The following is a 22,468-nucleotide window of genomic DNA, read 5'->3' on the forward strand; positions in this document are numbered from 1 at the left end:
TAGGATTTTGATTGGGATTGCATAGAATCTAATGATCAATTTGGGGATAATCTGTATTTTTACACTATTGAGTCTTCTAATTCATTAATATGTATATTTTTATTTATTAGGCTTTTAATGTCTCTAATGTCTTATATTTTTCTGTGTAGGGATCTTCCGTATGTCTCATTAGATTTATTTTTAGTTACTTGGAATTTTTTGATTTTGTTATAGATGATACATTTCATTTCATTTATTTTATATTTATTTATTTAATTTGTGTATTTTTCGAGATGGAGCCTTGCTCTGTCACCTGGCCTAGAGTGCCGTGGCGTCAGCCTAACTCACAACAACTTCAAACTCCTGGGCTCAAGTGATTCTCCTGCCTCAGCCTCCCAAGTAGCTGGGATTGTAGGCACACGCCCTCATGCCGGGATAATTTTTCTATTTTTAGTAGAGACAGGGTCTTGCTCTTGCTCAGGCTGGTCTCGAACTCCTGACCTCAGGCCATCCTCCCACCTTGGCCTCCCAAAGTGCTAGGATTACAGGCCTGAGCCACCATGCCCAGCCGTGATGGTACATTTTAAAAACATTTTTAATTTATTTTCTAATTGCTTGTTGGTGTATAGACTTAAAAAAGTTAACCTTGTGTCTAATGACCTTGCTACATTTATGTATTTGTTGTAGTAGTTTATGTCCAGATTGTTTTGAATTCTTTACACACACAATCAGCAGTTTTATTTCTTCATTTCCAATCATAATACCTTTAATTTTTTTCTGCCTTATTTGCACTGGCTGGCCCTCCAGTACAATGCTGAATAAAAATGGTAATAGTCGGTATCCTCCTCATGTTCTTAACCTTAGCGATAAAATTTCAGTACTTCACTAATATGCATGATGTTTGCTGTAGACACATTGGAGATACCCTTTATCAAATTAAGGAAATCCCCTTCTAATCTTAGTTTTTTAAGATTTTTTGGTCATGAGTGGACACTGAATTTTACCAGATTTTTTTTTGTACCTACAGAGATGATCCTATGATTTTTTTCACTTCATTGATTTTTCTAATATTAAACCAATCTTGCATTCCTGGAATAAACCCAAATTGGTCACGATGCATCCATCATCCTTTTTATAAATAGTTGGATTTGATTTCTTTTTATTTTTTAAAAATTTTTATATATGTTCTTGAGCGAGATTGGCCTATTAATTTTCTTTTCTTATAATGTCGTTATCAGGTTTTACTGTCTTACTGAGTTCAAAATGAATTCCTTCTTCCCTATTCCTTGGAAGAGTTTATGATTGGTGTTATTTCTTTAGCTGTTTGGAAAAATTCACTGGTAAAGTCATTGGAACCTGGTATTTCATTTATGGGAAGATTTTAATTACAGATTCACTCTTCTTTAATAAGTATATGACTATTCATGTTTTAAGCTTTTCCACCAGTTTTTGTAAGTTTTGTCTTTCTATAAATTTGTCCATCTTGTCTAAATTTTCAAATTAGTTGGTATAAGCTTTTTAAAAATCTTTTATGGTGTTTTTAATGTTTTGATTGCTGATATTGATAATTTGTACCTTTTCTCTTTTTTTCCTTATCAGTCGTCTTGCTAGTTGTCCATCAGTGTTAGTGTTTTCAAAGAACCAATTTTAGATGATAAGGCTTGATATATGGTAGTATAAGTTCTTTAAACATGACAAAGCTGTTCTTTATTCTTTATATTCTTTTTAAATTCTTTATATTCTTAATGTAAATTTTGGAATCTGTTTATTAATTTCCTAAAAAAAGACATGGGATTTTGATTGTTAGCTATAGATTTTTCTCTGTTGTACTTTTGCTTTCTATTTCATTAATTTCTGTTCTGATTTTTATTATGAGGATTCTGTTTCTCAAGGCATAGTCAAATTTGATGACTATTTTAAAAATTATCTGTTTGTTTATAATACATAAGAAGCTCCTAGTGTTAATTTTTTCTTAAGTAATTGATACAGACTTGCCCCAAAAGGACACATGAACACAAGTTATGCAGAGGGACAGAGAAGCTCTTTTCAGAAATGTTTTCATACACACACACACCACTCAGGAATAGTAATTTTGCCACAGTGTACTTCATTTTCCTAAACTATTTAATATTACCTTTCAAAATATAGATTAAGTTAAAAGGAGTTTTACACATTAGAGAAATTATTAAAGAAGGGAGAGTATATATTTAAGAAAATTTAGTGCTTAATTCAGTGACTGTGACCCTGTCTCAGTATTTAGAAATGCTAATTGATGTGTTTATCCTTGCTTTTCTAGTGATTTGCAGCTTTCGAGGATCTGTGCCTCAAGGGTTGGTCTTAGAAATAGGAGAAACAGTCCAGATTCTTGAAAAATGTGAAGGTAAGTATGGACCTATAAAGCGCATAAATAGTGATGATTTCTATCATTATATACATTTATTTTGTGCTAATAAGATTATAAATAGTAATTTTAAAGCCATAATTAATCACATTATGAAAGTGTTATATGAAATCCTTCCTGATCTATGTTCAGCATAAAGGTCTGAGCTTTTTTGACTCCAGTCTAATAGTAGCAAGTAGATAATTAATTGTTCTCTGTCAGAACATGACTTTTACATGCATGTCAAGTGATTATTTTTGATTTTTTACAAATAGGTAATATTCTACTCATGCTTAGCTGCATTCAAATGGAATCAAATTGTAATCCATTCATTTGTATGTTTCTGCCTAATTGGTTGGACATCTTTAGTCATAATTAAGACCTTAAATATACTCAAAGTTCGGCTTGACTGCTATCCTTTTCTGTGACATATATGGATATTTCTGCTGTAACATTTATGCATTCTTGAGATATATCATGTTCTTCAAAATCACATACTTACCAAGATTTATGGGGAAAATAAATTCAGAGAGAAATCACACAAAATCAGAGCATTAACAAAAACAAAATTAATACCATGGAAAATAACTTGAGAAGCCTAGACTAGCAGTTCAGCATAACTAGAAGCCATCTCAGACGGTAGAATGGAGTGGAACTGTTGTGATGTGGGTATGGAGACAGTGCATGTGGGAGTGGAGTGCTGATTCATTGGCCTACTGTTAAGATGGCTATGGGAATAAGTTTAACCTACCATGACCCAGGAACTATCTAAGTTTAGGAGTGTACTTTTCTGGAAAGAAAGTGCTAGTACAGCATTCATTTTAAATTTTCTTAAAACCTAAGTATAGGCCGGGCATGGTGGCTCACGCCTGTAATCCTAGCACTCTGGGAGGCCGAGGCGGGTGGATTGTTTGAGCTCAGGAGTTCGAGACCAGCCTGGGCAAGAGCGAGACCCCGTCTCTACCAAAAATAGAAAGAAATTAATTGGACAACTAAAAAATACATAGAAAAAATTAGCCGGGCATGGTGGCGCATGCCTGTAGTCCCAGCTACTTGGGAGGCTGAGGCAGTAGGATCGCTTGAGCCCAGGAGTTTGAGGTTGCTGTGAGCTAGGCTGACGCCACGGCACTCACTCTAGCCAGGGCAACACAGTGAGACTCTGTCTCAAAAAAAAAAAAAAAAAAAAACCTAAGTATAAATCAGAACCCATTCATGATAAAAAAACACTCTTAGCAAAAAAAAATAGAGCATAGTTTTCTTAGTTGGGCATGGTGGCTCACACCTATAAACTCAGCTACTTGGGAGGCTTAGGCAGGAGGATTGCTTGAGCTCAGGAATTTGAGACCAGCCTGGGCAACAAAATGAGACTTCGCCTCTTAAAAAAAAAAAAAAGGTAAATAAAGGATATCTACTAAAAAGCCTACAGCAAACATCATATGCAGTTGTAAAATATTGAAAGAGATTTCCCAGTGAGGCTGGGTAATTTATAAAGAAAAGAGGTTTATTTGGCATGGTTCTGCAGGCTCTGAAAGAAGCATGATGCCAGGATTTGCTTCTGGTTAGGGCTTCAGACTGCTTTCACTCGTGGTGGAATGTGAGGGGGAGCTGGCATGTGCAGATACACGTGAGAGGGAAAGGAAGAGAGAGAGGAGAGGTGCCCGACTTTTTTAAACAATCAGCTCTCTTGGGAACTGGCAGAGTGAGAACTCAATTATCCCCCACCTCTCCAGGGAGGATGTTAATCCATGAGAGATCTGCCCCCATGACCCAAATACCTCCCATTAGGTTCCACCTCCAACATTGGGGAACAAATTACAGCATGAGATTTGAGAGGACAAATATCCAAACTGTAGCATTTGCTGTAACTATGTTTATTGGACATTGTATTGGAGGTACTTGCTAGTGTAGTAAGGTAAGAAACATACAGAATGAAAAGGAAAAATTGAAACTATCATTTGTATATGATATGATTGTATAAAATATCCAGTAGAATCTGTAGGAAAAACTATGGGAATAAATAAGGGAATTTAGCAGGTTTGATGGCTACAGTATTTTAAAAATACATTATCTTTCTCTGTTTGCAAAAAAGAAGTAGAAAATGAATTAAAGAAATAATGCTATTTATAATAGTATCAAAAACATCAAATGCCAAGGAATAAATCTAATATAAAGTATAAGACATCTATGTTAAAAACTATAAAAATATTATTGATAGAAATTAAAGAAAATCTAAAATATGGAGAGATTTATCATGTTTATGGATTGAAAGACTATTATAAAGATGTCAACTCTCCCCAAATTCATCTAAAGATTAATGCAATCCTAATAAAAATCCAGCAGGGCCGGGCGCGGTGGCTCACGCCTGTAACCCTAGCTCTCTGGGAGGCCGAGGCGGGCGGATTGTTTGAGCTCAGGAGTTCGAAACCAGCCTGAGCAAGAGTGAGGCCCCGTCTCTACCAAAAAATAGAAAGAAATGATCTGGACAACTAAAAATATATATATAGAGAAAAAATTAGCCGGGCATGGTGGCGCATGCCTGTAGTCCCAGCTCCTCGGGAGGCTGAGGCAGAAGGATTGCTTGAGCCTAGGAGTGTGAGGTTGCTGTGAGCTAGGCTGACGCCATGGCACTCACTCTAGGGCAACAAAGTGAGACTGTGTCCCAAAAAAAAAAAAAAAATCCAGCAGGTTTTTTTCAGTATGGAAATTGAATAGCTGATTCTGACATTTATGTGAAAATGTGAAAAGTTATAAAGAGCACGACAATCTTGAAGAAGATAAAGCTAGAGGATTTACACTACCAGTTATCAAGATTTATTATACTTTAGGACATTGTGGTTTGGGGGCAAAGACAGACTAATCAAACAGAACAGAGGGGCCAGAAACAGACCCTGTAGAGCCATATTTATGGATTAGCTCTGGCTCACTCATGCCTTTTCACAAGTTTCTCTGTCACCCGGTAGGTTGCTCCTATAGGCCAGCTCCAACCCATGCCCTCTGGCAAGTTTTGCCACCACGAGCAGGCTGCATGTTCCTATGGCAGCCATACTCTTTCCCAGAGATTCTGAATCTTAGCCTTGAAGGGGGAACGGGAAGGGGTTCTTTTAAGTTCTTAGTTTCTTGCTTGTCTACTCTATGGTTGTATATCATCCACTGATTATGAGAGAGGTGATAACTGCAGTGCACTGGAGAAATGAAGTCCTTTACAAAAAGTGATGCTAGGCCAATTGAAATAAAAAATGATGACCTGTTTAATAAATAGTACTGGGCTAATATGGAAAGCGATGAATCTTGATCCCTACCTCACAAAATACACTCCAAACTCAATTCCAGATGGATGGTAGAGCCAAAGTGATTCACCTTGAAGGAAGCATAGGGAAATATTCTTCTTGACCTTGGGATAGACAAAAATCTTTTATAAGGATGCAAAAAGCACTAACCATAAAGGAAAAGATTGATAAGTTATACTTTATTAAAATGAAGATTTTCTTTTGTTCAAAAGATGTCATTAAGGAGAGGGAAAAGACAAATCACAGAGTGAGAGAGTTATTTGACAAAAGAATTCATATTCAGAGTATATAAAGAACTACTACAAGTAAAAAATTGAAAGGTAATCTAATAGAGGAACAGGCAGAAGGCCTGAATAGGCTCCTCATGAAACAGATATCCTAGTGGCTCAAAAATATATGGAAAGGTGCATAATCTCAGTCATCAGGGAAATGCATATTAAAACTACAATGAGATACCACCAAACTGCCACTAGAATGATGAAAAATGAAAACACTGGCAATATCAAATGCTAGTGTGGATATGGATCAACTGTTACTCTTGTACTTTGCTAATGGGAGGGAAAATGGTATTACCATTTTGGAAAACTCTTTGGCATTATTTATTAAAGCTGAATGTACAAGCACCTTGTGATTTAGCAAGTCTACTCATAAGTATAAACCCAACTGCAAAATATCTGTATAAAATGTTAGTAGCAGCTTTATTCATAATAGCCCCGAACTGGAGAAAACGAAAATGTTCATCAGCAGTAGAATGGGTGAATAAATTGTGGTATATTCATATAATTCAATGTGATACAGAAAGAAAATGAGTGAATTATTGCTATGCACAATACACGTGACTATTACAGACATATTCTCGTAGAAAGAAGCCAGATATAAGAGTTCATGATGTTATAGTTTTATCTACATAAAGTACAGAATCAGGTAAAACTAATAGATGGTGATGTTTGTCAGAACGGTTATCTTTTAAAGGGGGTGTGTGTTGATGAGTGGAGGAGGTACACATGGCATTTGGGATACTGCTAATGTTTTATACATCTGGATGGTGGGCATACAGGAATGTTTACTCATTGAAAATTTATTTAGCTGTACATTAATAGTTTTCACACTTATGGATGTTACATATTAATAAAACGTTTACTTGAGAAATAAAATAACTTTGTAAAAAATTGTTGAAGGTACAACAGTATAGATGAATCTAAGAATATTATATTAAACAAAAGAACCAGAATAAAAAGATTACATTCTTTATGATTCTATTTATATAAACTTCAAGAACAAGCAGCACTACAGATCTATGGTGATAGAAACCAGAACAGTAGTTGCCTCTGGGAGAGGATTGACTGGAAAAAGGTATAAGATGATTGAAAAGTTCTGTCTGGATGAAGTGTGGGTTACATGGATATCACATTTGTCAAAGCTTATAATACTGTATGTTCATTATCTGTGTATTTCACTGTATGTAAGTTGTGCATCAATAAACTAGATTAATGGTTTAAAATGGATAAAAAGAATATGTATAATCTCTTACCAGTAAGAATAAATAATAGGTAAATAGAAAAATGAAGACAAATATGATCAGGGATTCACAGAAATGCTCAGTCTTGTTAGTAGTCAAGGAATAGAGTTAAAACCAGAATGATGAGTGATTTCACACATATTAGTTAGAGAAGACTGAAATATCTGACATATCCAAATGTTATCACAGATATGTTTCCATAGGAATGCTTATAAACTGCTGGTATCTTGTGAATTTGGATGTGCCTATCCTTTCACCTAGCTGTTATGGGATCATGATATAAAATAAATTTCTAAGTCTGGGCCATGGTAAAGAATACTCAGAAGCCATTGATCTGGAGAATCTTATGCATATGTACACATTTACAGCATTATTTATAGTAGCAAAAAATTGGCAATGTCTTAAATGCCTACCAATAAGAGAATGGTGGAGAAATACAGATGCTCCTTGACTTATGAAGGGGTATACCAGTAGATCCATTGTAAAGTTGAAAAATTTTAAGTCAAACTATCATAACTTTGAGACTGTCTGTAAATTATGGTATATATTTTATGATGAAATACTATTCAACAATGAAAATGAATGAACTCCAGCTCACATATCAACACAAACAGATCTCATAAATATAATATCAATCAAAAATCAGTGTGAAGTATAAAAACATGTAAAATGGTACTGTGCATATGTGGTAAAACCATACCAATGTAGTGAAAATAGAAAGAAGCAATACATAATAAATGCCAAGTTCAGTTCACCTGGGCGGGGGACATAAAATATATGGATACTATTTCATTTTTAAGTTGTGGGGTGAGTATATGGCTTTATTATAATAATAATATTTTGTACAATTTCTTAAATACTTCATGATAGATTTTTAAAACTTCATATTTTAGAATAATTTTAGACTTTTGCATGTGTGGTACAGAATTCCTGTATACCCTTGTTCATTCCCCTTCCCTTAATGTCAAATTTTTACATTAACTATGATATAATTATTTAAGTGAAGAAATTAACATTGGTACAATATTACTAAGTTAACTGTAGACTTTGTTTGAATTTTCTCACTAGTGTCCTTTTGCTGTTCTGTAATCCAATCCAGGATAATGGATTTTTGAAGAGGCATTAAGACTTGCCTATAAAATGCTTTTTTGTCTTTGTTTTATTTTTGTTACAGTATTATACTTCAGAAACGAAATGGTTTTCCTTTTTTTCTGTTTCTGCCGGGATATGCCTCCATATTTCTAAATAATATGCTTATATTTACGTTTCTTATATTTTTCCCTTTTATTCTTGTGTATTCACTCTGTGCAGTGTAAAGTAATACTATAGCTGTTATCCTTTCCCATTCCAAACATACTTCTCCTTCCATTCTTCCACTATACTTATCATATTTTTTAGTTAAATTAGTATTCAATATTTATATCACTATGATTAATTCATAGCTCATCTATGTAGTATATTGTCCATTATACCATTATGTCTTTTTTCCTTTTTCTTTTGTCTTCTCTTTTCTATTTTCTTCTCTCTTCTCTTTTTTTTCTTTTCTTTTCTTCTTCTTTCTCTTTTCTTTCTTTCTTTCCTTTCTTTTCCTTTTTTTATTAAGAGACAGGGTCTTGCTCTATTGCCCAGCCTAGTGTGCAGTGACGTGATCATAGCTCACTGCACTCTTCTAAAAGTCTGAAATTATTCCAAAATAAAAAACTCCCAAGTGATCCTTTCTGCCAGTGAGGACTCCCGATGCATACTACTATGCCTGGCTAACTTAAACATTTTTTTTATAGGCACAGTTTTGCTAGGTTGCCCAGGCTGGTCTCGAACTTCTGGCCTTAAGTGATCCTCCCACTTTGGCTTCCCAAAGCACTGGGATTATAGATGTGAGCCACTGTGCCTGGCCCATTGTATCTTTTCTTGTTGTATTACCTTTTGTTTTCTCTGGAATTAATGTTTGACTTATTTTCTAATTTACTTCGTTTTTCATGGATCTGTCAATTTCTTCCAGAATTCTTAAATAGAGCTGAAACTATTGGTCCATTCAAATGTTTCAGATCTTGGTCTTGGTACTTCCCTTCATAATCATCATGGGACTGATCTTTGTGTCTTTTCCTATTGGACCCTCCGTTTCCTACATCCTCTTCTATTCTTTTTCTTGGTTGACTTTCTGATTTTTGTGGAGAAAGTCCTCTAGGAGTTTCTTGAGAAAAAGTGTCATGGAAGGTAAATTTTTTTGAGAGCTTGAATGCCTGAAAATATCTTTATTTTGCTCTCATACTTGTTGATGACTTAGTTGGGTATAGAATTCTTGGCAGGAAAATTATTTGTCCCCATACATTTCAAGGCATTGCTTCATTTGCTGTCGCACAAATCAGATGGCATTCTGATTTTTTTATTTCCAGGATTCTGTTATTTTACAGTGATATACCTTTGAGTATGTCGAAAGACAAAATTATGACAAGTTTAGTTACAGATCTAATTGGCTTTTATTTGTGATTCATGAATCAGGGCAGCCTTCATTCTACAAAATAGTGTGAGAGATCCCACTGGGCAATAGCAGAATGTGGGTTTTGTAAGATGGGAGCAAGAATACAGAACAATAGAAAAAACTCTGGTTAACACCAGGTTACTTTTTTGTAAGGGCAGAGCGGAGTTCCCAATTAAACAGTGTCTCAGGTAGTCTGGTCTTAGGGTAGAAAGGCTAGTAGGTGTTCACAGCGTGGGTGGAGAAAGATTTCTCACACAGAGATTAAGATATAAAAGTAAAAAAATTTATCTTTTAGAAGGATAGAATGAGAGAGTGAGAGCACTCAAGGATTGGTGAGGGGAATATGGAAAGAGAGCAGGAACTTGCCATGGCATCCTAAAGGAAGAGAAGAGAGATGCCAGCAGTGAGGCCAAGTGGCTCACTGATTTTAAGGGAAATGAAGAGAAGAAAAAAGTGATGGCAGTTGATGACAAAAGCGGCAGCAGGTAGATAAAAACTGTAAGGATGTCAAAGTCCAAGACTTGGTTTTCTGCCTTCCTTGGAGAAGGGATTATCACAGGAGATGAGACTCTGTCCTGGAGATATGGTTGAGGCTGTAGTTCCTTCTGCTGCTGTTTACTCAGGAACTCTGTAAAAGCAGATTCTCAAAAAAAACAATTTTGAAAGAGAGAGATGTACATCTCTTTTCCATCCATTCAGCTCTCTTCAGAAGTTGTACAACACAAAACTCCTTCAGGGTACCTGTTATTGAGAGCACTAATAGGATTGATCATTAAGCATTACTGGGGAAATTATAAGATTAGGTATTTTCCTGTTACTTTTGCAAGGCTGCCCCTTTCACTGGGATCACCTGTTTTCAGGAAAAGTTGGTCTGTTTTGGGATCTCTCTGCTTCCTTAAAGTTTCAGTTTGAATATGTGGCATTTAACATGAGTGACTCTGTTTCGGTTTGGTTGGTCTGTGGGACCAAATGCAAGAGCCTGGTCCAAAGCAGTGGCCTCTCATAATTTTGTTTCACAGGTATGTACTTTTTTCCCCTCTCATTTATTATTTTTTATCATGCTGAGCATTCATTGGACTGTTTCAATCTGGAAACTAATGGTTTTCCATTCTTAGAATTAAAAAAAAATATTTCTAGGATTATTTTCTTCCCTATTGTTTTTTTTTCTGTTCTCAGAACTCCTATTACTTGAATGGTGTCTCTCCTATCTAGGCTGAGTCTGTACGTTGGTCTTTTATTCCCTAATCTTTTCCATGTCTTTATCTTTTGTTCTTTGTTCTGGGATATATAGGTAATATTATCTCTAAAACCTTATATTGGATTTTTGTTTCTGCTTTTATATTTTCATTTGCTAAGAGCACTTTCTTGCTATCTATTTAATGTTATAGCTTCTTATTCCTGCTTTATGGATATAAATCTACCTTTTTTTCTTTGAGGCTATTTTTCTCCTTGCTGCATTCTTTCTTCTCTGAGTCTCCTTTCCTCCCTCCCCCACCTATTTTTCTGTTTTGCACTTTGTATTAGAGGCTTTGCTTAAATGACGATGAGCCGGAGGAGGGGAGGGCTTCACACTAGTAGCTGATCAGGTGACTACTACCTCATATTTGCATTTCATTAGAGGATCTTTCCCCACCCGCGGCCCAATTACTATTGTCTTTTTTTTTAAAGACAGGGTCTCACTCTGTCAACAGGCTGAAGTGCAGTGGCACTTTCACAGCTCACTGTATACTATTGTTTTAAGTCTTTTTCTCTTCAACTCATCATCTTGAAGACTAATTCTTCGGTATTTTGCATGAGGGTAGAAGACTCTGCTGTTGTTCTGGCTGCCCAGTAGGAGTAGGGGTTGGGATCTGTCTTGAGTTTGGTGCCTGTCTCTGTTCTCATCAGAGCCTGGGTCCCTGAATCCTGAGACTGCCTGGTCCACATTCTCCGGGGAATGACTCTGCTGTTTGCAGATAGTGTGAGGTTGAAGGGATGTCTAGCTGTATTTGGTGGGCATAAAAGAAGAAGAACTGTAGAGTTCTAATTGTTTTTCTTGAATAATTTCAACTAGTTCATTTTTCAGTCCCATACCATACCCAGGTCTCCTGATGTACTTTATGCCTTGAATTCCTAAGATTTTTCTCGGGTTTTGTGGTAGGAGTTGACTCTTTATGACTTCTATGCATCTAGGCTTAGATTTTAGTATTTGTTTGTTTGCTTTTAAGGTTCCAAATGTTGTTTGCTGTCATCTAAATTATCTTTTGCTATGCTGTTGGTAGATCATGTGTAGACCCTTCCTGGGCTGGTGATACAAAAGTACAATGCTGTAGTTCCTCTATCTGCCTGCAAGGAGTTCATGTCTCCTTGGGGTGATAGATATGTCAACACATATTTATACTAGCCATTGGCTTCATTGGAACAGGAAATGGATAGGGAGAGGAGCAGGGAAGGTTTTATAAATTATTTAATATTGACCTGTCTTGAAAGAGAAGTTTACCAGGCCTTAAAAGTTGATGGGTGTTTAAAGTATTTAAAAATTATTTAAAGTATTTAGAAATTGTTTGTGGCAGCAGTCAGGTGGCTCCAGACTGTTGCGTGATGTTGGTTGGTAGTCAATGCTATTTCCCCTGTCCTAAGTAGCATCAGAATCTAATTGTTTCAAGAGCCAGTTCAAATAGGTACCCTGTCTTCATTGTGTCACCCCTAGGCCAGGAATTCTTCTTATATGTACTTCTTTTTTTTTTTTTTTTTTTATTTCAGCAAATTATGGGTGTACATACGTTTAGGTTACGTGTGTTGCCCTTGGTTCCCCCCCCACCGAGGTCCGTGTTTCAAATGTGTCCATCCTTCGGGTAGTGCGCATTCAAATACCTGTCCCCTCCTCCCTCCTCCCCCCCTCCTCCCGCCGCCCTTCCCGTGGTACAGATGATTAGGTTAGGTGTGTTGCCCTTGGTTCCCCCCCCACCGAAGTCCGTGTTTTAAATATGTCCATCCTTCGGATAGTACGCATTGCCCTCCTTGTGTATGCACATACCCCTCCCTTCCTCCCTCTTCCCCCCTCCACCCACCACCCTCCCCCTTCCCCAGCATCCAATAGATGTTGTTCTGATATGTGCATTTATGTGTTGATTAGTTAATACCAATTTGATGGTGAGTACAAATGGGTCCCGTTCTGCTGCTCTTGTGGTGCTCCACTTTGGATAATGGGCTTAAGTTTAATCCAGGAAAGTGTAAGAGGTACTAGATCACTGTCATTTCTTATGATTGAGTAATATTCCATTGTGAACATATACCAAATTTTGATAATCCATTCATGGATTGACGGGCACTTGGGTTGTTTCCACATTCTTGCAATAGTGAATTGTGCTGCCATAAACATTCGGGTGCAGATGTCCTTATCGTAGAATGTTTTGTGCTCTTTTGGGTAGATGCCTAATAGTGCTATTGCTGGATCGAATGGTATTTCTATTTTTAGCTCTCTGAGGTATCTCCAAATTCTTTTCCACGAGGCTGCACTAACTTACAGTCCCACCAGCAGTGTAGAAGTGTTCCTGTCTCTCCACATCCTCACCAACATTTGTTGTTTTGTGTTTTTTTGATAGAGGCCAATCTCACTGGGGTTAGGTGATACCTCATTGTGGTTTTGATTTGCATTTCTCTAATGATTAGAGATGTTGAGCATTTTTTTATATGTTTGCTGGCCATTATTCTGTCTTCTTTTGAAAAGTTTCTGTTCATTTCGCTTGCCCATTTGTTGATGGGGTTGTTTGATTTTTTCTTGTTGATTTTTTTGAGTTCTAGATAGATTCTGGTTATCAGCCCTTTATCAGATGTGTAGAGAGCAAATATTTTTTCCCATTCTGTGGGCTGTCTATTCACTCTAATGATAGTTTCCTTGGCAGTGCAGAAGCTTTTTAATTTGATTAGATCCCACTTATTTATTTTTGTTGCTGCGGCGATTGCTTTGGGGGTCTTCTTCAAGAATTCCTTACCTAGGCCGATGTCTGAAAGGGTCTTCCCAACATCTTCATTTAGAATTCTTAAGGTTTCGTGCCTTAGGTTTAAGTCTGTTATCCACCTTGAATTGATTTTTGTGAGAGGTGAGAGGTAGGGGTCTAGTTTCAGTCTTCTGCATGTAGCTATCCAGTTTTCCCAGCACCACTTATTGAAAAGAGATTCTTTTCCCCAGTGTATGTTTTTGTCAGCTTTGTCAAAGATTAGATTACCATATGCAGATGGTTTCATCTCTGGATTCTCAGTCCTGTTCCAGAGGTCAATGTCTCTATTTTTGTGCCAGTACCAAGCTGTTTTAATCACTACAGCCTGGTAGTACAGCTTAAAGTCAGGTAAACTGATACCTCCCAGTTTGTTCTTTTTACTTAAGATTGCTTTGGCTATACGAGGTCTTTTCTGGTTCCATACAAAGCGTAGAATTATTTTTTCCAGATCTGTGAAGAATGATAATGGGATTTTGATAGGGATTGCATTAATTATATGTACTTCTTGCATTGATGCTTCTAAATGAAAGTATGCAAAAAATCCCCTAGCTTCAGTATTGAGATATTGTTTGTTTTTAATGACATTTGCTTTGTGCTTGGAATACTGATACCAGTTATCCAAATTACATCAGTTTATTTGTTGCCCACATAGCTCCCTGAAGCCATCTTTTTCATGTCTCCCCTTACTAGCTAGATTTGTATTTCATGCCCTGATTTGACTTTGGGTCTCACATGTACTCCTGCTATAGATTTCTTACGTGATTCCAGCTTCTACTTTACCTTGAGCATTTCTACCTTCTTTTTTTTTTCTCTGAGTCTGATTTGACTTGACTGTCCATTCTTGTGTTGCCTGTAGCCCTGACTTTGATGTTGGCTCCTCTATATGAACATTTCTATCTTCAATATGGAGAATATAAATCTGATTTTTTCCTAAATTGTATTGTAGATATACTTTCATACATATTTGATAGCAGGTATTTATTTTAAAGTGATATTAAACAAACTATTCCTTAGATTAGCCAAATTTTAAAAAATAACTGAATCTTATCTAGAGGGAGCTAAGCATTATAAATATTGATTCTTTTAGATTCTCTGTGAGCAGAATGAATTCAAATATTGCTATAGTTATTTTGTTTGCCGTGGGAGAAAAGAAATAATGAATTCAGTCTTCGTGTTGCTCAAGGTGAAGCTGTCAGTGAGTAGACAGGGTCAGCCAGGGTTTAGTCATCTAGAAATCTCCTGATTTCCTTTTTTAAATTTTTGCTTCATGCATATTTTAACTAGTAAGACTCTTTTATGCTAGTTTTTAATTTGTTTAAATTTGGTTTTCTTTTTTTATCTTGCCTCACTATAATATTCAGACTAAGAATCAGTATCAGCAAGACTGGTAACTTTCTGATTCACATGCAGAAATGAAAGAAGGTGGAATCGGGAAGATAGAGGACGAGAAAAACCACCAGCCAGTGTGTCTCTCCAAGAAAGATCGATTTTAGTTGAAAGTGAAAAAAACAAATAGACAGACAAACATAGATTGGATGAGGGTCAGAAGGAAGGGTGCCTGAAACTACAGGAGACTCCATGGGAAGAAGTTGTGGAGCAGAACTGGAAGGAGAAAAGGCATTGGCAGGGTCTAAACTCGGAGAGGCTTGAAGACCAGCAACAAGGGTAGGTGGAGCGGTTAAATTTCCCCTCCCTTGCATCTCAGACTGCTGGTGAGCTCCTGAGCTGCTGGAGAGACCTGCTAACACAAGCCAGGAGACAGCTGCCTCCATTGAGCAGTGAGCCTTTTGCGGACAGGGCACTAGGCTCCCAGCTCCCTCAGAGCGCCTCCTGCCCCACAGACCCAAGCCGATCGCCAGGCACCATATTGCTTCATTCTCCCCTTCTCTCCCCTACCTGTGACTGCCGAGAGATACAATTTCGCCACCACATGGAGGCATCTGCAGGGAACAGGACCTTTCTTTTTGGGGCCCTGCAGCAGGTTGAGGAGTACTTGGATGTACTGTGTGTTTCCTACCTGCTAGCCCTCCCAGGTGCTGCTTGCCTGGTGACCCCAGCAGAGCAGGGCAAATCCCAGGGTGGAGAGACATTGATCCAGCTTGGGCAACCCAGGGGTGACTTGAGACCAGCACTTTTCTCCCTGGCACGGTCAGGGATTGATCTCCGGGCCGGCAGGAGACAAGCCTGCAGGCCAGATCCTGTATAGTCAGGTCTCCATCATATTGCCCGAGGGCACAGAAGGGATATTTGTGAACTAGTCTACTGAGGTGTATATGCCTTCAGGGGCAGATCAGAGTGGGTCCTAGCTGCAGCTTGCTTGAGGGGCAACCCTCCTTCCATGGGAGGGCCACGCTCCTGGCTCAGGGATCCTGGGTGGGAAGGGAACTTCCTAGCCCACATTACAGTCAGGGGAGATCTTCTGGCTTGAGGTCCTGCTTGCAGGCAGAAGCCCGGGAGAAGCAGAATAGGGGAGGGTGAAAAGAAGCAAGGCCTGCTCCAGACTTCAGGTCTCAGACAGCCCCACTCCCACATGTAGACTTTTTGGCTGACTGGGGCCATTTCAGCCCCTTCCTGGGAGCTTTGCCCAGAAGCAGAGAATAGACCTTTGACCCCTGCTAACAGCATTTGTGGAGTTTGAGGGCAGACTTACCCAACTCAGCCCCACCCAGCCTCACTCCCCAACCTGCCCCCAATGAAGTGGAGAATAAGGACACACCTGGAAGTCCCATGGCCCCGTACACCACTTGAGGCACTAGAGTGCCTCTCCAAAGGAATGAGAGCTGGTTACAGGACCCAAAAACAACACTACAGCTTGCTCCGCCCAGCCAAGCGCAGCCTACTGACAGGGAAGTGAATTTGCACACACTTCTACTGCATTTACTGACTCATCATAGAGGGTGTGATTGAATCTCACCCACAAACACCACCTACTGGCTCAGAGATTAAACTGGGTGTGTCATTACCTAAATGAAAATCTAAATGTAAGAAGCAACAGTGCTCCAGATGGGAAGGAATCAGTGAAAGAACTCCAGAAGTATGAAGAATGAAACTGAAAACACACTACCAAAGGGGAACAGCAGCTGTCTAGCAATGGACATCAACCAAATTCAGAACACTAAAATGACAGAAGAATTATTTTGAACATGGATTATAAGAAAACTCAATGATATGCAAGAGAAAATGGATACCCAACACAAAGAAACCACACACACATAAAAAAACAACCAAAAAAAACCTAGGACTTGGAAGAAAAATTCACTAAAGAAATTGAAATATTAAAGAAAAATCAAACAGAACTTCTGGAAATGAAGAATTTATTCAAGGAATTATAAAACATAGTGGAAAGCCTCAAGAATAGGGTAGATCAAACAGAAGAAAGAATCTTGCTGATTAAAGATAATCACCTTTCAATTAAATAAGTCAGTTGCAGAGATGGAGCAGAGAACTAAGAGAAAAGAACAAAGCCTATAAGAAATGTGGGATTATGTGAAGAGGCCTAACATGAGAAATATAGGCATCCCTGAGGGTGAAGAAGAAAATACACAAGGGTTGGATAAACTATTTGAGGATATAATGGAGGAAAATTTCCCAAGCCTTGCTAAAAATCTAGATATCCAGGTACAGGAAGTTCAAAGGACTCCTGGGAGATTCATTGCAAAGAGGAAGACACCATGTTACATAGTCATCAGACTGGCCAGAATAACCACCAAAGAGGCCCTCCTACATGCTGTAAGGTGAAAGAAGCAGGTAACCTACAGAGGAAAACCCATCAGACTAACTGCAGACTTCTCTACTGAGACCTTACAAGCCAAAAGAGACTAGGGCCCCATTTTCACTTTTTTCAAACAGAATAATGCCCAGCCTAGAATCGTATACACTGCAAAACTAAGTTTCTTATATGAAGGAGAAATAAAGACCTTCCCAGTAAAGACTCAGTACAGACTGAGGGAATTCATCAAGATAAGACCTGCCCTCCAGGAAGTACTCGGAACAGTGTCACACACACATCAGCACAATAAACACTACCAATGTAAAATCATCCAAAAGCTAAAGCTCAAAGGCCAGATACCACAATGGCTCAAGAAAGAAAACAAAGCAACAAAGTTCAGCTGAACAGGGTGAACAGAAATCTGCCCCACTTCTCAATTCTTTCAATAAATGTGAATGGCTTGAACTGCCCACTAAAGAGACACAGGCTGGCTGAATGGATAAATATACACAATCCAAGTATCTTCTATCTTTAGGAAACAAATCTAACCCATAAGGATACATCCAGATTCAAGGTGAAGGGATGGAAAACAATATTTTATGCAAACGGAAGCTAAAAGAAAGTTGGTGTAGCAGTTCTGATTTTGGATAACTTAGTCTTCAAATCAACAAAAGTATGGACAACAAAGATGATCACTATATATGGTGAAGGGTACAGTTCAACAAGAAGACATAAAAATTCTAAATGTTTATGCACCTAACTCAGGTGCACCCAGATTCATAAAGCAAATCCTACTTGCTCTAAACAAAATGATAAACAGCAACACCATAAAAACCGGGGACTTCAACACTCCTCTGACAGAACAGGACAGATCCTCCAAACAGAAAAAACACAAAGAAACAATGGGCTTAAACAGAACTCTAGAACAAATTGGCCTGACTGACATTTGTAGAACATTTTACCCAAAAACCACTGAAATATACGTTTTTCTCATCAGTGCAATTCTCTAAGATTGACCATATCCTAGGCCACAAAGCATGTCTCAACAAATTTTAAAAAATAGAAATTATACCATGCATCTTCTCAGACCACAGTGGAATAAAATTAGAAATCAACTCCAACAGAAACTCTCATCTCTACGCAAAGTCATGGAAACTAAACAACCTTCTGCTCGGTGGTTATTGGGTCAAGGAGGAAATTAAGATGGAAATCAAAAGATTCTTTAAACTAATTGATAAAGAAGACACAGGTTATCAAAATCTGTGGGACACAGCTAAAGCAATCCTGAGAGGAAAATTTATATCCATAAATGCCTACATCCAAAAGACAGAAAGATCATAAATCAACAATCTAATGAATTATCTCAAAGAACTGGAAGAGAATGAGCAAACCAGCCCCAAACCCAGCAAAAGAAAAGAAATAACATAGATCAGAGCAGAACTAAATGAAATTGATAAGGAAAAAACTATACAGAAGATCAATAAAACAAAAAGTGGTTCTTTGAAAAAATGAAATTGACATGCCTCTTGCTAGATTAACAAGAAGCAGAAAAGAAAGGACCCTAATAAGCTCCATCAGGAAAGAAAAAGGAAAAATTACAACTGATACCACAGAAATACAAAATATCGTCTACAACTACTATAAAAACGTCTGTGTGCATAAATTTGAAAATGTGGAGAAAATGGACAACTTCTTAGAAACACTTAGCCTCCCTAGGCTCAATCAGGTAGAAATAGAATTCCTGAACAGACCAATATCAAGTACTGAAATTGAAGCAGCAATAAAAAACCTTCATAAAAAGAAAAGTCCTGGACCAGATGGTTTCACACCCAAATTTTATCAGACCTATAAAGAAGAACTGGTGCCTATCTTGCAGAAATTATTATGCAACATCAAGAAGGAAGGATTCCTCCCCAACACGTTTTATGAAGCCAACATCACCCTGATACTGAAACCAGGAAAGGATGCAACAAGAAAAGAAAACTATAGACCGATATCCCTTATGAATACAGATCCAAAAATTCTCAACAAAATCCTAGCAAACCAAATTCAGGTGCTTATTAAAAAAATCCATCATGACTAGATGGGCTTCATCCCAGAGATGCAGGGATGATTCAACAAATACAAATCTATAAATGTAATTCACCACATAAATAGAAGTAAAAACAAAGACCATATTATCCTCTCAATAGATACATAAAAAGCATTCGACAAAATTCGGTACCGTTTTATGATAAGAACACTTAACCAAATAGGCATAGACAGGACTTACCTAAAAATGATTAAAACCATATATGACAAACCCACAGCTGCCATCATACTGAGCGGGGAAAAACCAAAAGCATTCCTGCTTAGAACTGGAACCAGACAAGGTTGCCCTCTCTCATCACTTCTATTCAACATAGTGCTGGAAGTCCTAGCGAGAGCAATCAGATAATAGAAGGAAATCAAGGGCATCCAAATGCGGGCAGAAGAGGTCAAACTATCACTCTTTGCTGACGATATGATCTTATATCTAGAAAACCCCAAGAATTCTGCCATGAGAGTACTGGAATTGATAAAAAAAAAATTTAGCAAAGTCTCGGGTTACAAAATCAGTGTACAGAAATCAATAGCATTCCTATGTGCCAACAATAGTCAGACTGAGAACCAAATCAAAGACTCAATATCTTTCACAGTAGCAACAAAGAAAATAAAAGACCTAGGAATATATTTAACTAAGGAGATAAAAGACCTCTACAGGGAGAACTAGGAAACAGTGAGGAAGGAAATAGCAGAGTAAACAGATGGGAAATGATACCATGCTCATGGGTTGGCAGAATCAACATTGTTAAAATGTCTATACTACCCAAAGTGATCTACTACAGATTCAATGCAATCCCTATTAAAATACCAACATCATTTTTCACAGATGTAGAAAAAACAATTCTATGCTTCATATTGAACGAGAGAAGACTCCATATAGCAAAAGCAATAAGAACAAATTCGGAGGCATCAATTTACCAGACTTCAAGCTATACTACAAGGCTATAGTAACTAAAATAGCATGCTACTGGCACAAGAACAGAGACATAGACCAATGGGGCAGAACTGAGAACCCAGATATAAAACCATCCTCATATAGTCATCTAATCTTTGACAAAGCAGACAAATACATACACTGGGGAAAAGAATCATTTTTCAATAAATGGTGCTGGGAAAATTGGATAGCCACATGTAGAAGACTGAAACAGGATCCGTTCCTCTCATCTCTCTCAAAAATCAACTCACGGTGAATAACAGACTTAAGCCTACGGCATGAAACTATAAGAATTCTAGAAGAAAATGTTGGAACAACTCATACAGATATTGGCTGAGGCAAAGAATTTATGAAGAAGACCCCAAAGGCAATCACAGCAACAAAACAAATAAATAAATGGGACCTCATCAAATTAAAAAGCTTCTGCATAGCCAAGGAGAAACTATCATGAGAGCAAACAGACAGCCTACAGAAATGGAGAAGATATTTGCATGCTACACATCCGATAAAGGGCTAAGTAGAATCTATATAGAACTCAGGAAAATCAGCAAGAAAAAATCAAACAACCATATCAAAAAATGGACAAAGGACATGACCAGAAACGTTTCCAAAGACGGTAGATTAATTGCCAACAAACATATGAACAAATGCGCAACATCTCTAATCATCAGGAAAATGCAAATCAAAACCACAGTGAAGTATCACTTAACCCCTGTGAGAATGGCCTTTGTAAAAATTCCCAAAAGAATAAATGTTAATGTGGATGCAGAGAGATAAGAACACTCGTACACTGCTGGTGGGACTGAAAACTAGTATAACCTCTGTGGAAAGTAATATGGAGATACCTCCAAGAGCTACAAGTAGAAATACCATTTGATCCAGCAATCCCATTACTGGGCATCTGCTCAAAGGAAAAAAAGGCATTCTATAAAAAAGACATCTGCACTAGAATGTTTATAGCAGCACAATTCACAGTTGCAAAGATGTGGAAACAACCCAAGTGCCCATCAATACATGAGTGGATTAATAAAATGTTGTATATGTGTACTGTGAAGTTCTACTCAGCCACAAAAAACAATGGTGATCTAGTACCTCTTGTATTATCCTGGATAGAGCTGGAGCCCATTCTAGTAAGTGAAGTACCACAAGAATGGAAAAACAAGCGTCACATGTACTCACCATCAAATTGGTATTAACTGATCAACACTTATGTGCACTGATGGAAGTAACATTCATTGGGTGTTGAGCAGGTGGGAGGGGGGGAACAGGGGATGGATATATTCATACCTAATAGGTGCAGTGCTCACCATCTGGGGGATGGACATGTTTGAAGCTCTCATTTGGGTGTGGCAAAGGAAATATATGTAACCTAAAAGATTTGTACTCCTGTAATATACTGAAATAAAAAAAATAGAGATAAAAAGAAATGAAAGAAGATAATTCATTAGTACTAATGTTATTGAAAAATATGAAGAATTCAGATTTGAACATTTTTTAAATTAGACTGGCGTGGTGGCTCAGGCCTGTAATCCTAGCACTGTGGGTGACCGAGGCGGGAGTATTGTTTGAGGTCAGGACTTGGAGACCAGCTTGAGCAAGAGCCAGTCCCCGTCTCTACTAAATATAGACAAATTAGCCAGGTGTGGTGGTGTGTACCTGTAATCCCAGCTACTCAGGAGGCTGAGACAAGAAAATCGCTTTAGCCCAGGACTTTGAGGTTGCTGTGAGCTAGGCTGACGCTATAGCACTCTAGCCCAGGTGACAGAGAGAGACTCTGTCAAAAAAAAAAAAAAAAAATTAAACAAAGCCTCTACTATACTTTGGTGGGTAAATATTCTTGTCAGTTACTAATGGCACTTAAAATTTTAAGTTTTAATGAGATTATGTGGATAATTGAAGTTTATATCTTTTTGATGAGAGGAAAATCTTGTTGCTATGAAAACTTCATTTCTGTTATCTTTAGGAAATGATTTGTATATGAAAATTGTCAGAATTTGAAGAAAGAGTACTTAGTGAATATTTGTAAAATGTATTTTTAAACATTTAATGCTGTTACTTTTTTTTTTTTTGACACAGAGTCTTGTTTTGTTGTTTAGGCTAGAGTGCCTTGGCATCA

General features: G+C 37.6%; 1 protein-coding gene across 1 annotated transcript in view; it reads left to right on the plus strand.

The window, feature by feature from the left end:
* The window catches only part of DOCK3 (dedicator of cytokinesis 3), a 681,302-nt gene that overhangs the window by 108,742 nt on the left and 550,092 nt on the right, over positions 1 to 22,468 (plus strand). Inside the window, exon 2 of the mRNA XM_012639462.1 lies at positions 2,276 to 2,359. Within this exon, the coding sequence (XP_012494916.1) occupies positions 2,276 to 2,359 (84 nt within the window). The remainder of the gene's footprint in view (positions 1 to 2,275; positions 2,360 to 22,468) is intronic.

The sequence above is a fragment of the Propithecus coquereli genome, unplaced genomic scaffold, assembly GCF_000956105.1.
Source record: "Propithecus coquereli isolate 6110/MARCELLA unplaced genomic scaffold, Pcoq_1.0 Scaffold1, whole genome shotgun sequence".
NCBI lineage: Eukaryota > Metazoa > Chordata > Mammalia > Primates > Indriidae > Propithecus > Propithecus coquereli.